The sequence below is a fragment of the Schistocerca nitens genome, chromosome 9, assembly GCF_023898315.1.
Source record: "Schistocerca nitens isolate TAMUIC-IGC-003100 chromosome 9, iqSchNite1.1, whole genome shotgun sequence".
NCBI lineage: Eukaryota > Metazoa > Arthropoda > Insecta > Orthoptera > Acrididae > Schistocerca > Schistocerca nitens.
In genome coordinates this window covers 355,934,387-355,951,153 of record NC_064622.1, presented here as the reverse complement: position 1 = coordinate 355,951,153, position 16,767 = coordinate 355,934,387, and the positions used below count along the sequence as shown (strand labels likewise).

Here is a 16,767-nt window from a genome sequence, read left to right as displayed (position 1 = left end):
ATACACATACAAACTTCTATACAATACTACTTTTAATCAACTATGCATTGACTGTCATGTTGCAACTCATAAGAAATATATTTGCTGTTAAATTTAAACACCAAAAAGTACATCAGCTGTAAAATGGTGGTTACTGATAGTTTGCTACGTGCAAACGAGGAACCTTTCCTTATTGAGCATTGATTCTATTACTGATTATTTCCTTTTATGTAAGAGCACCATATAAAACTGTTGCTCACATTCTTCTTTAGCACCAGCTTCATTAGTGATTGGCACAAATCACACATTCTCTCTTTCGCAATAAAACCACTAGCCATGCACCAATTTACAATTTGCTTCTCGACTTTCAAACTGAAGAAAAATTCCACATGAATTCAGTCTCATTTTAGTAACTCAGCATGAAAACTCACAACAGGTTAGAAACCTATCATTATACAAACAGCTCCAAACTATTTACTTCTCAGTGTAGCCAAAGAGGACACAAGTGACATCACAGACAGAAAGCAAATATTAAATGTTTATTGGCTGTAGCTCCACTTACAAACTGTACAATATAAAGTGTACATTATTATATCGATAGCAGACCATTGTCAAGATACAGCATACTTTTACAGATAGAAATTACAAAACAAGCAATATGCAATGACATACATGTAATAAAAATATAGTGCTCCCTTACCAACATGTCAGTTCCCATTTAGGGGAAATTTTATACTGTGAAGTATGTCTAGACATGACTAATGGTGTATAAAAATCAATACTTCAGGACAAATACTTGAAACATGTTTCAAATGGCGTAATTATTGTTTGACACCTAAATGTTGAAATGTTACCTTCCAACCTAACCTAGACCTCAAGCTATGACACAGACTGGTCCATCAACACAACCAGTTTTTTGCTTTCTCGCATGTTGGGTTTACCAACTCACAATCACACTGTTACCTTCCAACCTAAACTTACCTTGGGCTAAGCAGCAGATGGGCCTGTCACCACAGTTAGGTTTTCAACATTCATCTCTGCATTAACAATTCCATGCTACTTAAACAATCAGCGAGGTAACCACATGGTCATAAATCTACATCTGCATTGAAACTCTGCAAAACACTGAAGTGCGCGACAGAATGTATAACGCATTTTACCACTTACTAGGGTTTCTTTGCATTCCGTTCACTTATGGAAGGTAGGTATAATGACTGTTTGAATTCTTCTGTGCACTCTATAATCAATCTAATCCATTCCTCACTATCCCTTCAGAAGCAATTGGTAGGGAGCTGTACTATATTCCTAGATTCAACATTTAGAGTTAGTTCTTCAAACTTTGTTTCTAGGCTTTTTAGGGGTAGTTTCTGTCTGTCTACTGGCAAATATTTTAATAACTATAATACACAGTGTTTCCAATAACCAGTATCTTCTTAAATATCAAATTCGGGAAATCCCATGTTTTCCAATGTATGAAAGGTAACCCATGAAAAAGGGTATAGCAGTTTGGCCATAATTGTCATTTTAGCTAACATAACCAGTTATCTTCTTAAATATCAAATTCGTGAAATCCCATGTTTTACAATGTATGAAAGGTAACCCATGAAAAAGGGTATAGCAGTTTGGCCATAATTGTCATTTTAGCTAACACACCATTTGTAAGGCTAATTACCACAATGAAATATATGTAACATGATAAAGACTCTATTAGTATTATGTCTAAAGTGTTTTCTAATTTTTTTAGGTCCAGACAATGTGAAATTATTTCATTTGGCAATGAGCCACACGTTGATCCACTATAGGTGAGTAGTTGACTTTTCCTTGCTTTACAAATTATTTTGTTTGGAATATACAGCATATGACAATCTTTTTAAGTCCAAAATTATTCCACTGGACGCAAACTGCAAAAATTTTGTCTGCATCTCTCTTCACCAGAGGCACTGCAACCACCAAGAGCTTTTCAAGGTCACATTTATCGGGCTAGAGATACTGGAGTAAAATGCCGGGGCATTTATAAGCTGGAGTAAATGGCCAGGATAAATGTCTGGGCAAATATCCAAAACTCAAAAATGCCTGGGCATTTGTGAATTTTTAAGGATCAACTGATAAGTCGCAATAAACTATGATCTGCCTCAAATGTCGCAACATCTCATAATAAAGACCCCCTACCCCCACTGAAAACAGTTTAACATTTAAGAACACATTTATCATCAAGAAACACATACCAGTTATTTAATACACCTGCATCAAAACTGCAAACTACTGTGAAGTGCGTGACAGTGCATTTTACCACTTATTAGGGTTTCTTTCCATTCCATTCACTTATGGCATGTGAGTATAATGACTGTTTAAATTCTTCTGTGCGATCTATAATTAATCTAATCCAGCTCTCACTATCCCTTCAGAAGCAGTTGGTAGGCAGTTGTAATATATTCCTAGATTCATCATTTAAAGTTAGTTCTTGAAACTTGTTTCTAGGCTTACTTGGGATAGTTTCTGTCCGTCTACTGCAAAATTTTTAATAACTGTAATATATAGTATTTTCAACAATCAGTATAATTTTGCTATCAATAAGCATTCTTCAATAATATTCAGAGATTTGACACACATTATAAAGTGTGTTACGTTACAAAGTGATGACCTAAGGATAATTTTTTTTATACCAACTATCACTACACAGCTGTACTACACTGTGTGTGTGTGTGTGTGTGTGAGAGAGAGAGAGAGAGGGGGGGGAGGGAGGGGGGGGGTGCTGTACGAGTGCAAGAGAGAGGAACTGAGAGTGAAGAGTAGAAGCGGCAAAAAGAAAAAGAACATTATAAGTGATAACCAGCTGTCAGAAATAGCTACCCTTCCTTGGTACAGTGAGTTGGAATGCTAGTGAAACAAAACCATGCTTCTCTCTCTCCTTTCATTTCATTCTTAGTAATAAAGGCAATGAATGATATATGTCCGTTTAAGTAACGTTTACTACCTCTTAATATCAGGAGTATCATCCCATCCCATATTTTAATTGGTAAATTATAAATTTTAGCAGTAAAAACTCTGCAAGTACTTGGGCATTTGCCCAGACAACATACATTTTGTTGTCTCTAAGTTTGGCTTTTCCTCCACCAGAGGCTAAAACAGTCAAACAAGATTGAGAATTAATACTACCTTTCGTCCTTCAACTGTCAGCAACTAAACAATCTTCTGTGTTATTAAATGAAATGAGCAGCAACCATCAGAGGCCTGGCATGTGTAACAGTCTAAATATTGCTCAATGTACTACAATGATGCAATTGTAACCTGACTGTTCATATTGCTAAGAATACATTTGTCATGACACGCCAAAATACTGTATTGCACTAATACAGCAACATAAACAGTTCCTTAGTAATAGAAAAATGGAAACTCCAAGTAGGAATACCAAAAATGTAGCAAAAGACAGATTGGTACTTACCATAAATAAGACGTGCCAAGTTGCAGATAGGCATAATTAAGAGACACTCACATACAGCTTTTGGCCACAGCCTTCGTCAGTAAGAGACCATTCACATACACGAGCATGCACACGTCATGCACACATGACCCTCAACTAGAGCATCTCGGGCTGGAATGCACCTATCACACTGGATGCAAGCAGCAATCTGTAAGGGCCAGGGAAGGGGACGGGATAGTAGTATATGGGTGGGGAGCTGCTACACAGATGCCAACCATGGACGCACCTCCACCTGCAGCATCAGGCTCCACAATGCTTATAGCCGAGTGCGCCCGTCTGGAAAACTGGGCCCCTGACATCATCAAACATTGCTGGGGGCCAGCACCTGGACATTGTCTGCACCCTACACAGGAAGAGGTCTTGTCACTTGGACTAATTGAGGTCATGCATGGTGGGATCTGTTCTGCATGGTCCACTGTCTACTCCACCCCTGCCAATGCTTGTTCCCGAGTCACAGGTGGGCCGGTTCACAATGCAGGGGGGGTTGTTGCCTGTAGATCACTGTCCTTGGTTCCTGTCCCTGACCCTCTCCTTGACTGCCATTGCCGGTGCATCACTCACTGCAACTGACATCACTGCTGCTGCCTCCACTGCTGGGTCCCGTGCGCCCATCATCTCAGATGCCACACTAACCTCAAACAAGGATGTTTTTACAGGGACGCTACCCCCGTCCTGCCCTGTGGCTTCTCACGAGGGGGGAGATGGCATGCCAAATCCCCCCCCCCCCCCCCTCATCCTTCCCGCCCCTACTCACCAGCTCCTGTCCATCACATGCTGCAGCAGCCACTGTCATCAGGTGATGAAATGGACATCAGCACCGTCATTGGTGTTTTCCATTATTCGTAATCTCAGTGCCTTGTGAGATCGGTGCTTTTTTCACAGAACCACTTATTTTTTGGTCACAGTGCCTTTTTTTCGGTACCAAACATTTTTTCCTGTACCATGCAATTTTTCTGTGCTTAAGTGTTTGTACGAATCTATATAGTTGTCCCACCCCCTACAAGGGAGGAGTGATGTACCTTCACTCATGACACATGCAATTTCAGAGGTTGCTTATCCATACAGTTCAGAGGCCCACTTATAGAGGCCACATAGGCTGGTCCCCTGGCACGCTCTGGTGAGCCGCCAAGGAAACAGGATTATTTAAGAGATTTTTAACGAGTGCTCGGCCTATCCTGTACCCTATATTACTGTTGTCCAGTCAAAGTGTACAGTGCTATGCACAAACTGTCTTACATATTGCTCTATACAGTACTATATTCCATAAATTGTGTTTGTTCTTGCTATAGCAAATATCATCGTATATGACGGTAGTATCTGTTCCCGAAAGAACACATACCGTGGATGACCATGCTGCATGGTCATCCACGGTATGTGTTCTTTCGGGAACAGATACTACCGTCATATATAGTTAAAATATGGCTTTCCGGCCATTGACCTTCTTGTGTGAACGCACACGCTATGCCTGAACTCTTACGGGACTTGGTAGATTAATCTGCCACGAGTAATGAGTATGATGGGCAAACATCTATTAGGCGCACTACGAATGTAGTGGTGTGGACATGTTGGGAATGTGGATCTCACGGGGAGCGTGCAAAGGATAAGTCCCTGCAGACGCACTATCCTCTGTGCCCTCAGTGGCTCAGATGGATAGAGCGTCTGCCATGTAAGCAGGAGATCCCGGGTTCGAGTCCCGGTCGGGGCACACATTTTCAACATGTCCCCAGTGAAGTATATCAACGCCTGTTTGCAGCTAGGGTGTCTAATTAATTAAATATCATCGTGTTGGAGAGTTTGTCCCAAGGTGTGACTGCGTTATTGTCAAGTCCAAGAAATGTTCTAGTTTAATTTGTTTCAAACAATGTGACTAAATATTTTACACGATGCTGATGGTGTAAAAATGGTGATACATCAATATGTGTCATGCAGAAAATGTACGGCTACAGCCATAAAAATTTTAAAGAAGCAAAAGAACATGCTAGTAGAAAAGCAAAACTGGTAACTGACATTTTCTCTGTATGTAATGAATATATCATGACAATTTTCACCAGAAATTATTTATATTAACAGAAAAAGATCTTCATTTATACTATAATGCAAAACCAAATCTAAAACTATTGCATTACAAAACTCACTTGGAAATAGGATTCCTTTTCCAAACGATCCATTAGCAACTCAAATGTATCAACAGGCACATCTGTAAGCCCAGCAGCTGCTCGTCTCTCATTAATGATACTAAGCCATGCACAGTCTTCTTCATCCATGTCATACTCTACTTCTGCATCCATCTCTTCTGCTGATCGCTCAATGAACCTGTAATTCAGGAAAACATAGTGTTGCATGTTTTCTTTGCTGGATAAAATAGTTCTCTATAAAAAAGTTAATGGGCACTCACTGATAAATAACTCAAATGAAGGATACATGGGTATAAATCTGAACAGTATTACTAAAATTGCCTCCTCAGGGGACACCGCCTTAACGTAGCACTGTCTGTGCGGGCGAGATGGTTTGTGCACTCTGGATCCAGAAGGCTATGCCGGCGGTAGCGTAGCTACCAGCAGGGCCACCCATGCCGGACAAGCCAATGGGGAGGAGCCAGACGAAGTGTGTACCACAACGACCTATCTACTGTCTCCTGTCTGATCCTATCCTAAGCCTATCCCTCTCCCTTATCATTCTTAACATCCTGCACCATAGGGCAGGGAGGGCTCTAGAAGTGTGGTGAAGCCAGTCTCCCTAAGGGAGTAAACCCAATACAAATCACCTGCTGCCTTGCAGTTGGTAGAGGGATCTACAAAGGCTAATGATGCTCCCCTGAAAATGGAGCCAGCTACCCTGCGAGATTAAAACTCTCCCCCTGTAAAACATCAATTGTTGCTAGTAAAGGAATAAGCCAGACGAATATTTCGATGACTACCCCAACAAACAAAAAAAGGATAAGAGATATGTACATAGGAACATGGAATGTGCGGAGCCTATACCAAGCTGGAGCCCTACATCAGCTGCTAACACAAGTAAACAACTACAGTATATAAATAATGGCTCTCCAAGAAATTAGGTGGAAGGGGAATGACATAACGGATGCAGGAAATTTCACTATCTTCTATAGTGGTGGGAGGATGAATACCTTTAGCACAGGTTTTGTGGTCGCTAAAGAACTGAAACATGCGGTGATGTACTTCCAACCAATCAATGAATGTGTGTCCATATTAAGATTAAGGGGAAAACTTTTCAACATTACAATCATAAATGTACATGCACCCACAGAGGAGGCAGATGAACAACAAAAGGACGAGTTTTACAGAAAGGTAGAAAAACGGTATGATCAGGGTCCCAAACATGTCAAGATATTGATAGGAGACCTGAATGCAAAAATAGGAAAAGAAGAGGCCTTTCAGCCAACCATAGGAAGACATAGCCTCCATGAAATATCAAACGACAATGGACTTAGGGCTGTAGATTTTGCTATAAGCAAAAACATGACTGTCGGCAGTACATGTTTCCCACATAAAAAAATGCACAAAGAAACATGGATTTCACCAGATGGACAAACCAGAAATCAGATAGATCATATATTGATTGAGTGGAGACACGGATCAGACATAATGGATGTTAGGAGCCAACATGGAGCTGACTGCAATTCAGATCACCATCTAGTGAGAATTAAAAATAGACAAAGTATCTCACTATTGAGTAAACAAAAACGCCACATAAAAAAAAGAAGTTTGAGATTAAGAAACTGAAGTTAGAAGAAATACAGAGAGCATATCAGATGAAAATAGAAGAGAGGATTAAGAATGAGACCGACACATCAAATGAACATATAGAAGTAATGTGGAAACGATGTGAGACTGCAATCCTTGAGGCAGCTGGAGAGGTTTTAGGACATGAACGGGCTCAAAGAAAGGAAGATTGGTTTGATGAAGAATGTATGAGAAGAATTGAGGAACGTAATATAAGCACGAATGAAATTATTGTAGAGAACAACTCGAGCAAATCTGAATGAATATAATGAAAAGTGCAGTGTAGCAAAGAGGGTCTGCAGACAGAAGAAAAGAGCACTAGAAAAGAAAAAACTGGAAGAAATTGAACAGCTAGGAGAAGAGAAGCAAAGTCGTGAAATGTACCAAAAGATTAAAGAAGGAAAGACTGGGTTCCAAGCCAGAACAAATATGTGTAGGAACAAAGAAGGGGATTTGATAGGGGAGAGTAATAAAATACTTGACAGGTGGGCAGAATACTTCCAAGAGTTACTGAACCCAGAAGTAGAAGGGTTAGAACGAGAAGAACAGGTGGAACTAACTTACTACAGACCAGAGGTTTTAACACCAGAACCTACACTGGGGGAAGTGATGCAAGCCATTAAGACCTTAAAAAACTATTAAGGCACCTGGAGAAGATCAGATCCAGGCCGAACTTCTCAAGTATGGTGGGGAAACACTGTGGAAAACAATTCATAAAATAATACTGAATATCTGGCAAGAGGAGAGCATGCCACAGGAGTGGAAAACAGCTATAATGTGCACCATACATAAAAAAGGAGATAAATTAAACTGCCAGAACTATCGAGGAATCTCCCTACTAAATACTACATATAAAGTTTTCTCCAAGATTCTAACCAGCAGGCTTACTCCATATGTGGAAGAGAGAGTTGGAGACTATCAGAGTGGCTTTAGAAGAAATAGGTCAACAACTGACCAGATATTCACATTGCGCATACTATTTGAAAAAGGTTACGAATATCAAATTAACATACACCAGTTTTATATTGACTTTAAACAAGCCTATGATAGCATCTCAAGAGTGGCATTGAAGAATGTAATGGAAGAGGCTGGAATACATTAGAAGCTCATTAAACTTTCTATGATGACCCTCAGCGAAACCAACTGTAAAGTAAAAATACAGGGCAAAACCTCCAGAGAAGTGGAAGTGAAGAAGGGACTTAGACAGGGTGACAATATCTCCTCTTCAACCTTTGCCTAGAAAAAGTCATAAGTCAGATAGAGTAAAATAAAGGAGGAACCTTCTTAAATCGTTCACTGCAGTACCTGGCCTATGCTGACGATGCGGCATTACTCGCACGAAACACTGCTGTGCTAGGCAAAGCCTATCAACAACTGGAGAAAGGTACAAGCGAACTTGGCCTGACAGTCAACATCGAAATGACCAAGTACATGGCAATGACCACCCAACAAAACCTACCAAATCTCAGGATAGCCGACAGGGAGTTTGAAAGGATGAGAGACTTCAAGTACCTTGGGTCGACTATCACTGAGATTGGCAGTGAAGTGAAAGCCAGAATAGCAGCAGGTAACAGATGCTACTTTGCCGCATTACCCATGCTTAGGAGTTCGCTTCTATCACGTAAATCCAAAATCCTCATTTACAAAACAATTATAAGACCAGTTGTTATGTATGGTGCCGAAACATGGACCATGACTGTAAATGAGGAAAGGATCCTTAGCATATGGGAGAGAAAGGTGCTGCATAAAATATATGGCCCAGTATATGAGCAAGAATGTTGGCACATTCGTACGAATGCAGAACTACAACACCTTTTTGAAGAACCTGACATTGTTACTAGCATTAAAATAAGAAGACTGCAGTGGGCAGGGCACGTGGTCAGAATGGAAGAAAACAGAGCATGTAAGAGGATTTTTGACGGCAACGCTGGAGGCAGACGGCGGAGGGGACGCCCCAGAACGAGATGGGTGGATGGAGTTGAAGAAGACATGGACAAGCTGGGTAACAGAGGACAGAGACAGAAAGCCATGGATCGGATAGAATGGCAGGATATTGTGATGCAGGCCAAGGCCCTCCAAGGGCTGTAGAGCCGATGAGTAGTAGTAATTACTAAAATTCAATAATTATTGCGTTGAATCAAATGAGGCCACAGTTTAAAGTTGTGTGACAGTAATGCCACATCATTACACATGTTCAATAGAAAAATATGGTATCTGCGTGCAGAATGTGTAATGAAAATGTTGCTGCTGTTTGAGAAGAATAACACAGGCAGTCTTCTAAACAGTGACTACCAGAATCTCAAGTATTCACTACACAAGCATTTTCAAAAAATTATGGGAGAATGTTTCAATTGTCATTAAATAGTGTACTTCTGAAAATGGAACTAAAAAAAAAGTCTGTCTGTGGAAGGTATTCTTTGGTAGTCAAAACACAGAGCAACAGCCACAAGAGTAAATACAACTACTGCCATTAAAAGTGCAGAGAACACCATTGCCATTTTCATCTCCAGGGAGAGTAAATGACACCTTTACACAGGTGATGAAGCCCAACAAACTTAGAAGTTATTAGAACAGAAATTATTACTATTCAGTGGCATATATCTTATTAATGAATGGGTAAAAGTTACATTTGGACCCCCCCCCCCCCCCCCCGCATTTTTCCAATGAGGAATGGATGTAATCATCAGGCTTCACTACCTGTCAATTTGTTATCTCACTCAGATTTTATGATATTACATTCATTGTCTTTGCCAAATCGCAACCAAATTGTCACCCTCTTATCCTAACATAGACCTTGGGCTGCATTACAGATCAGACCATCACTACAACCAAGATTTTAGGGGTGGTGATTCAATACCATACTTTAATCTATGAATGTCATTCTTGAGAGTAATCGGAGAATCGTGAGAACTCACTGTCACAATTGGGTCTATGAATTTTTAACAGCCATGGCATAGAAGCAAATAAATGAACTTGAAGCAGTCAATATTGCACTTCTTTTTGTGATAAGTTTTGACCAAATAACAATCTTCAGATCAAGATGTTCATGGTCAGATGACAGCACTGTCAGCATTACCATGGTGTATATGTGGACATTGAAAAATATTATTCTTACGGGTGTGCCTCATGTTCAGAGATAACTTGCTTTCTGACTGCTTGGAGGAATAAGTGTGCTCCTGCTGTAAGACGGCAAATTTCAAGACAGCAAGTGCACTCACTTGATGTTTTAGACTGGGGTACCAATGTGATAAAAGCACAGAATACATCGAACATAAATATAAGGAGACTTTATTGAATAACATGCCAAAAGATTCCTATACTGTCACTTTCACATCAATCATTAGCAGTCTACATTTGATTCCATTTATCGGACAGCTTCTAGGGACAGAATTATAGTCAAAGAAAAAATGAAAAAACGGGGAAGGGGGCAATGTAGTAGAAAGACAGATTCAGTATATGATAGCATTACTGAAATAATTTCTCACTTACCTGATGTACGAATTTGGTCGTGGTGGTGCATCACTTATGTTGTAGTTATCAAGAACTGTGAAACATGGTTCTGGTAGTTTTACTTTTTCTTCTGCAGTGCTAGTTCTCCCATCATTTGTGCCATGAGTGCCACACTAAGAAAATATACCAAGTAACTGAGTGACACAAAATCTTCCTGTTGCAACTAATATATCTGTACTTACACTTTAAGCCTTAGCAAACAGATAATTTACATCAAAGAAAGAAATTTGCATCATTAACACATGAAACACTACAAACAGAAAAGGCGATAAATTGTCATCAATCACAAAGAATACTGGAATGTGTAATTAAATTTCTTGTTTTGATCAGTTTTATTTTTCAACAGTCAAATCTAACTGCGAATAACAGAATGATACACAATACTGAACACTGAGAAATAAATAAATCAAAACTGCTCTACAATATATTGCTACAACATAAGAGACATAAAAACATTATCAACAAACTCAAATGGAATACATTAAAAGAATCTACATCTATTTACAAACTCCACAAGCCACTGTACGACACGTGGTGGACAGTATCCTGTACCACTACTACATTCTAGACAGTATAAGATGATCCCCAACAGCTCACAGCCCTGTTGCCAGTTTTCAACTGCGAAGCACTGACAGCTGCAAGTGCAAATAGTAGTAGCTGTCTACAGAGATCTGACAACACTGAGGCATTGCCACAGAGACATTTACAAAGCTGCATTACAGTATCGGTTGATGTAGGTCCGTGAAGCTGCCATCTCCAATTGTCAGGGATCAACTTACGCCGACTCAGATCTAGTCATTTCATTTCCTGTTCCACACGCAAATAGGGCAAGGGAAGAATGACTGTTTATATGCCTCCACACAAGCTCTAATCTCTCTAATCTTTCCTTCACGGTCCTTACACAGAATGTATGTTAGCGGTAGTAGAATTGTTCTGCAGTCAGCCCCAAATGCTGGTTCTCTACATTTTCTCAATAGTGCTCCTCGAAAAGGAAGTTGCCTTCCATCCTGCAACTCCCATTTGAGTTCCTAAAGCACTTCTGTAATACTTGCATGTTGTTCAAACCTACCAGTAACAAATCTAGCAGGTTGCCTCTGAATTCCTTTGGCATCTTCCTTTAATCTGACCTCGTGTGGATCCTAAACATTCAAACAGACTCCAACAAAGGGTCACACTAGTGTCCTAAGTGCAGCCTCCTTCACAGATGAATCGTATTTTGCTACAATTCTCCCAATAAAACAAAGTCAAATATTTGTTATCCCTACTACAATTCTTACATGCTCATTCTATTTCATATTGCTTTGCAATGTTATGCCTCAATATTTAATTGAAGTGACTGTGTCAAGCAGCACACTGCTAATTTTGTACTTTTTGTTTCTCCTACTCACCTGCATTACCTTACATTTCTCTAAATTTAGAGCTAGCTGCCGTTCATCACACCAACTAGAAATTTTGTCCAAGTCATCTCATAGCATCCTACACTCACTCAATTACAACACCTTCCCATACACCATAACATCTTCAGTAAATAGCCGCATCCTGCTGCTTACCTTGTTTGCCAGATCATTTACAGACATAGAAAGTAATAGCAGTCCTATCACACTTCCCTGGGGCACCCCTGATAATACCCTTGTCTCTGATAAACACTCACTGTCAAGTACAATATACTGTGTTCTATGAAATCTTCGCGCCAGTCAAAAACCTGAGAATCTATTTTCTAAGCTTGTACCTTTGTTAACAGTTGGCAGTAATGCACTGTGTCAAATTCTTTATGGAAATCCAGGAATATGGAATCTGCCTGTTGCTCTTCACCCATAGTTTGCAGGATTTTATGTGAGAAAACGGCAAACTGAGTTTCACATGGGCAATGCTTTCTAAAACCCTGCTGATTTGGCGCCAGAAGCATTTCCCTCGAGGAAATTTATTGTATTCAAACTGACAATATGTTCAAGGATTGTGCAACAAGCCAATGTTAAAAATTTCATCATCATTTATCACATAAATGGACTTTCTTAGTACTTCAAAGATGAATTTTCACTGACAATTCTATAAATATATGATGGTACCAGTTAACAGCATGATACTGCAGCTGTAGACCTATGGCATCATTAACATGGTAAAGGTATGAATCTTAACAAACAATCAACAACTGCTGTCAGCAATAACACGAAAACATTAGTAGAATAAAATCCAATAAAGTAACAAGACCACCCCCCCCCATAGGAATATGGGTTTTTTGGGTAGGCAATGTTCTTGGTATTAATATCTTCAAACATATTAAAAACTTGAATATGCTAGCTTCAATGTTTTTATTGTGTGTTTCAGTTGTACATGTCATGTTCTATTTAAAATATGTTGTTTAGTTCTTATGAGTGATAGCTTAGATTGTGTGTTTGCCTACATAGGTCTAGTGGAGACGGTGAGTGTATTGAAGATAGCCAATTTCATCTCAAATCAAACGGGTCAACACTGAATGTGTCACATCAGTATTTCAGTATTTGGAAAAAGTGTATGTTGAAGTTCCATATGACATATATAAAAAATTAAAATATTTTCATTGTCTGTTGATTGGTTTAAATGTTATCTACTTATTTAAATGATGGTATTCATGGAAATTTCTTAACAAAAGGGAAAATAAGAACATGTAATTAAAAATCTACAAGCAATAGAGATCTGAAATTATTTTTAATTAAAACTTTGTCCACAATACCGTCAGACACGAATAAAACATCCACTTTTCTGAACTATATTTTCATATTAACTCGAAAGCAACATATCACCTTTAATTTGGAAAAATAAAATACAAAGTTTGTAACTTTTTGCAAACTTCAAAATTGTGTTTTGAAAATAGGAACTGTCATAGGATGTTAACTGTCTTGATAAATCATAATGTGGAATCTTGACTATAGTTTGAAGTCGCAAACGATGGCGGTCCAGTTTAGGCTTGTTCTGTGCACCTATTTTGCTCATACTGCGGCAGTCAATGAGTGCTCTGTAGTGTTCAAAGTGTTCTGTTCTGAATGCTGTAGCTAATGCAAGAATTAAACATGATTGTAGCAAGTTGTGTAATGAATTTCTATTTCATTTGTTGCAAGTTGTTATCATTGATGGTGATGGTAAGTGGTAAATTCTGCATAAGCAAGCGAGAGACATAATTTGCAGTATATACGCTTCCTTGAAGTCAAAAGCACGCGTTTGCACATACCCCAACTGTCACTTGGAATCATCAATAATACCATTCCTGTCTGTGACTTGGCATGCACGAACCTCCATCATTTGTGGATGAGACTATAACTTTCGGCAATGACCTTAATACCTTAACTTCTTAACTTGCCGAAATATTTCTTAACATAAATGAATCTGAAATTTTTTGATTCTTTAGAAATTATTTTCTCTAAAACTCTCCTCCTGAATATTATACAAGGTATGATTGGAAAGTTTTAAGAATGGATCCACTAATGCTTACTGGTTTGGCGGGCAGGTACATAGAGGGTGGAGAGTGAGTCATTGCCTTGTCCTTGAATGCCCTCTGACAGTAAACTACGTTTCCTTTATTCAGTTCGTTGTGGCAGATGGTTGAGTGTGTGTCTGTTAGGGCTTGTTGCTGGATTCTGTCTGGGTGAAAATGAACGTAAAAACGAAGCGGTGAGTTTGTGTGAAATTTTGTTTTAAAACCAGGAAATCAACTTCTGAGACTTACGAACTATTAAAAACAGCTTTTGGAGATAATTGTATGAGCCAGTCAAATGTTTTTATCAGGTTCAACAGATTTAAAAATGGGCGCAAATCATTTGGAGATGAACGACGGTCCGGCCGTCCTTCCACCTTAGAAGCGAATGAAAATGTTGTGAAAGCTTGCGACTTAGTGCACTCTAATCGAAGACTTACAATTAGGGAGATGACTGATGAGCTTAATTTAAGTTTCTAAGCAGTTCAGTCAATTTTAACTGAAGGTCTGAAAATGCGTCGAGTGTCCGCAATATTCATTCCAAAAGTGTTGACCAGTGACCAGAGACAATACTGACTTGAAGTGTGCCAAGAATTGATTAATCGGACAAAAACTGATCCAGATTTGTTAAATAGGGTAATTTCTGAAGATGAATCGTGGGTATATGGATATTATCCTGAAACCAGGTTCACCTTGACCAAAAAAAGCATGGTAAAGTCGGTCGAAGGTGGAGACAATGTTGGTGACTTTTTTCGATTCTACCATTATTGTGCTTCGTAAATTTACCCCTGGGCGACAGACAATTAACCAGGAATACTACAAATGTGTCCTTGAACATTTGCATGAAAAGGTGTGGAAGAAAAGGCCTGCATTGTGAAAAGACAGGAGTTGGGTGCTGCACCATGACAATGCTCCAGCTAATCGTGCCTTCTCCATCGTTTATTTTGACCAAATTCATAATCCCTGTGCTTCCACAACTGCCATATTCCCCTGATTTGGCCTCTGCAGACTACTACCTGTTTCCTAAACTGAAATTTTCACAGAAAGGGAAGCAATTTGACTCAACTGAAGACATCCAGGCAAAGACGGAGAGCGTCCTAACCACACTCCAGAAAAAAAATTCCAGGACAGTTTTCAAAAGTGGAAACACCGTTGGATTTGGTGTGTTCAGTCAGAAAGGGACTATTTTGAAGGAGATGCATCACAGTAGCATGTACGTAACACCATTGTACAATTACAAGCCCATTCATAAAACTTTCCAATCACACCTTGTAAATGGTTTGGTATATTATTTGGCCATTGTACTTATGAAAGGTGCAATCAGAATGGGCAATATTTTCCTGTGCAAAATTTTTTTAAGTTAGGCTTATCCAAACTCCAAGTAAAAAAAAAAATTGACACTTAAATATTTAAAATGTTTGCTGCCGTCAAGTAAATGTAATGCACTATCAATATTTCTGAGTCAAAGTAATTACGTTTTATAGCAAGTGGGAAAACAATTTTTGATTTTGTTCAAGCATTTTATAACAAATTTAGATATAGAAATGCATGCTCACTTATGCACTTTTCTGTTTGTTATTTCTCACAAATTTGACTTTATTTCCTTCCAGTGTTCCGTGAATTGGTATTTCCTACATGGGTTCAGGGTTTGAAATGCAAGGCAAAGAGTTTCTAAACTTTGCTAGACAATTGATTTATTGTCCAGTGCCTTTTTTTAACCTGGGTTTATATTTCAACTACTTGAAGCCGCAGCTCTTGGCTGATACAGATCAACACAGCAGCTAGTTACCGTAGATGTTTTATCTTTTCCTGTGATTTTCCTTGTAGTACATTTCTTAAATTTTGTGCATGTTTTTCTGTTTAAGAGGGTTAATCTCACAGCCTGTAGCACAATTTTCATTTCTTCCGAACAACCAGTTACATAGCTCATTACGACATCATCGTCCATTGGTAACACATCAGAAGAGCAGAAAGTTGCATATCAAGGATTCTGTCTACTTTTCCAGTTTACTTCTTCGGCTAATGTTGCTAGGATAGGTACGACGTGTGCATGCTGTTTGCAGGTACAGGAGGAGATGGTTACAGTTTGCAAACAGCTGAATGCGCTTTTGGCTACGGTCAGTCACCTTCATGCTGCTGCCTTATGGATTAGTGGTGGCGGAGAATGGCATCACATGGGCCACCTCAGGTGACGATTGATTCGCCCATGAGTTCTGCTTCCAAGGCACCTCCTAGTATACCTAACGTGATGGATCTGTCCTTACAGCAGGTTTAATAACGAAATTCAGAAAATGTTAACGAAGCAGATGCTGCTGCACTTTCAGTTCAAAACCGAACGCACATATGACAACAAGCAAAGGTTACTAGATATTTGTGTGTCTGTGAGAAGATCTACTACGTATGAAGCATAGAATAACTACCACCATTACACCCTAGCAAAAGAATGGCAGAGAACCCGAGAAAATTCCGGTCCTGTGTAAAATCGCAATGGGGGGTGCAAGACTTCCATCCACTTACTTGTTGACGAGTCCAGTGTGAAAGTTGTAGATATCAAAAGGAAATTTTATAAATTTCACATTCAAAAAATTGTTCATGCTGGAGAATTG

The 16,767-nt window shown here is 39.2% G+C and overlaps 1 protein-coding gene across 2 annotated transcripts in view; it reads right to left on the bottom strand.

The window, feature by feature from the left end:
* The window catches only part of LOC126203349 (peregrin), a 266,717-nt gene that overhangs the window by 240,177 nt on the left and 9,773 nt on the right, over window positions 1–16,767 (bottom strand). For both annotated transcript variants that reach the window (XM_049937638.1, XM_049937639.1), the window contains exons 3-4: window positions 10,693–10,826; window positions 5,596–5,773 (exon numbers count right to left, since the gene is read on the bottom strand). In XM_049937638.1, coding sequence (XP_049793595.1) covers window positions 5,596–5,773; window positions 10,693–10,826 — 312 coding nt within the window. The remainder of the gene's footprint in view (window positions 1–5,595; window positions 5,774–10,692; window positions 10,827–16,767) is intronic.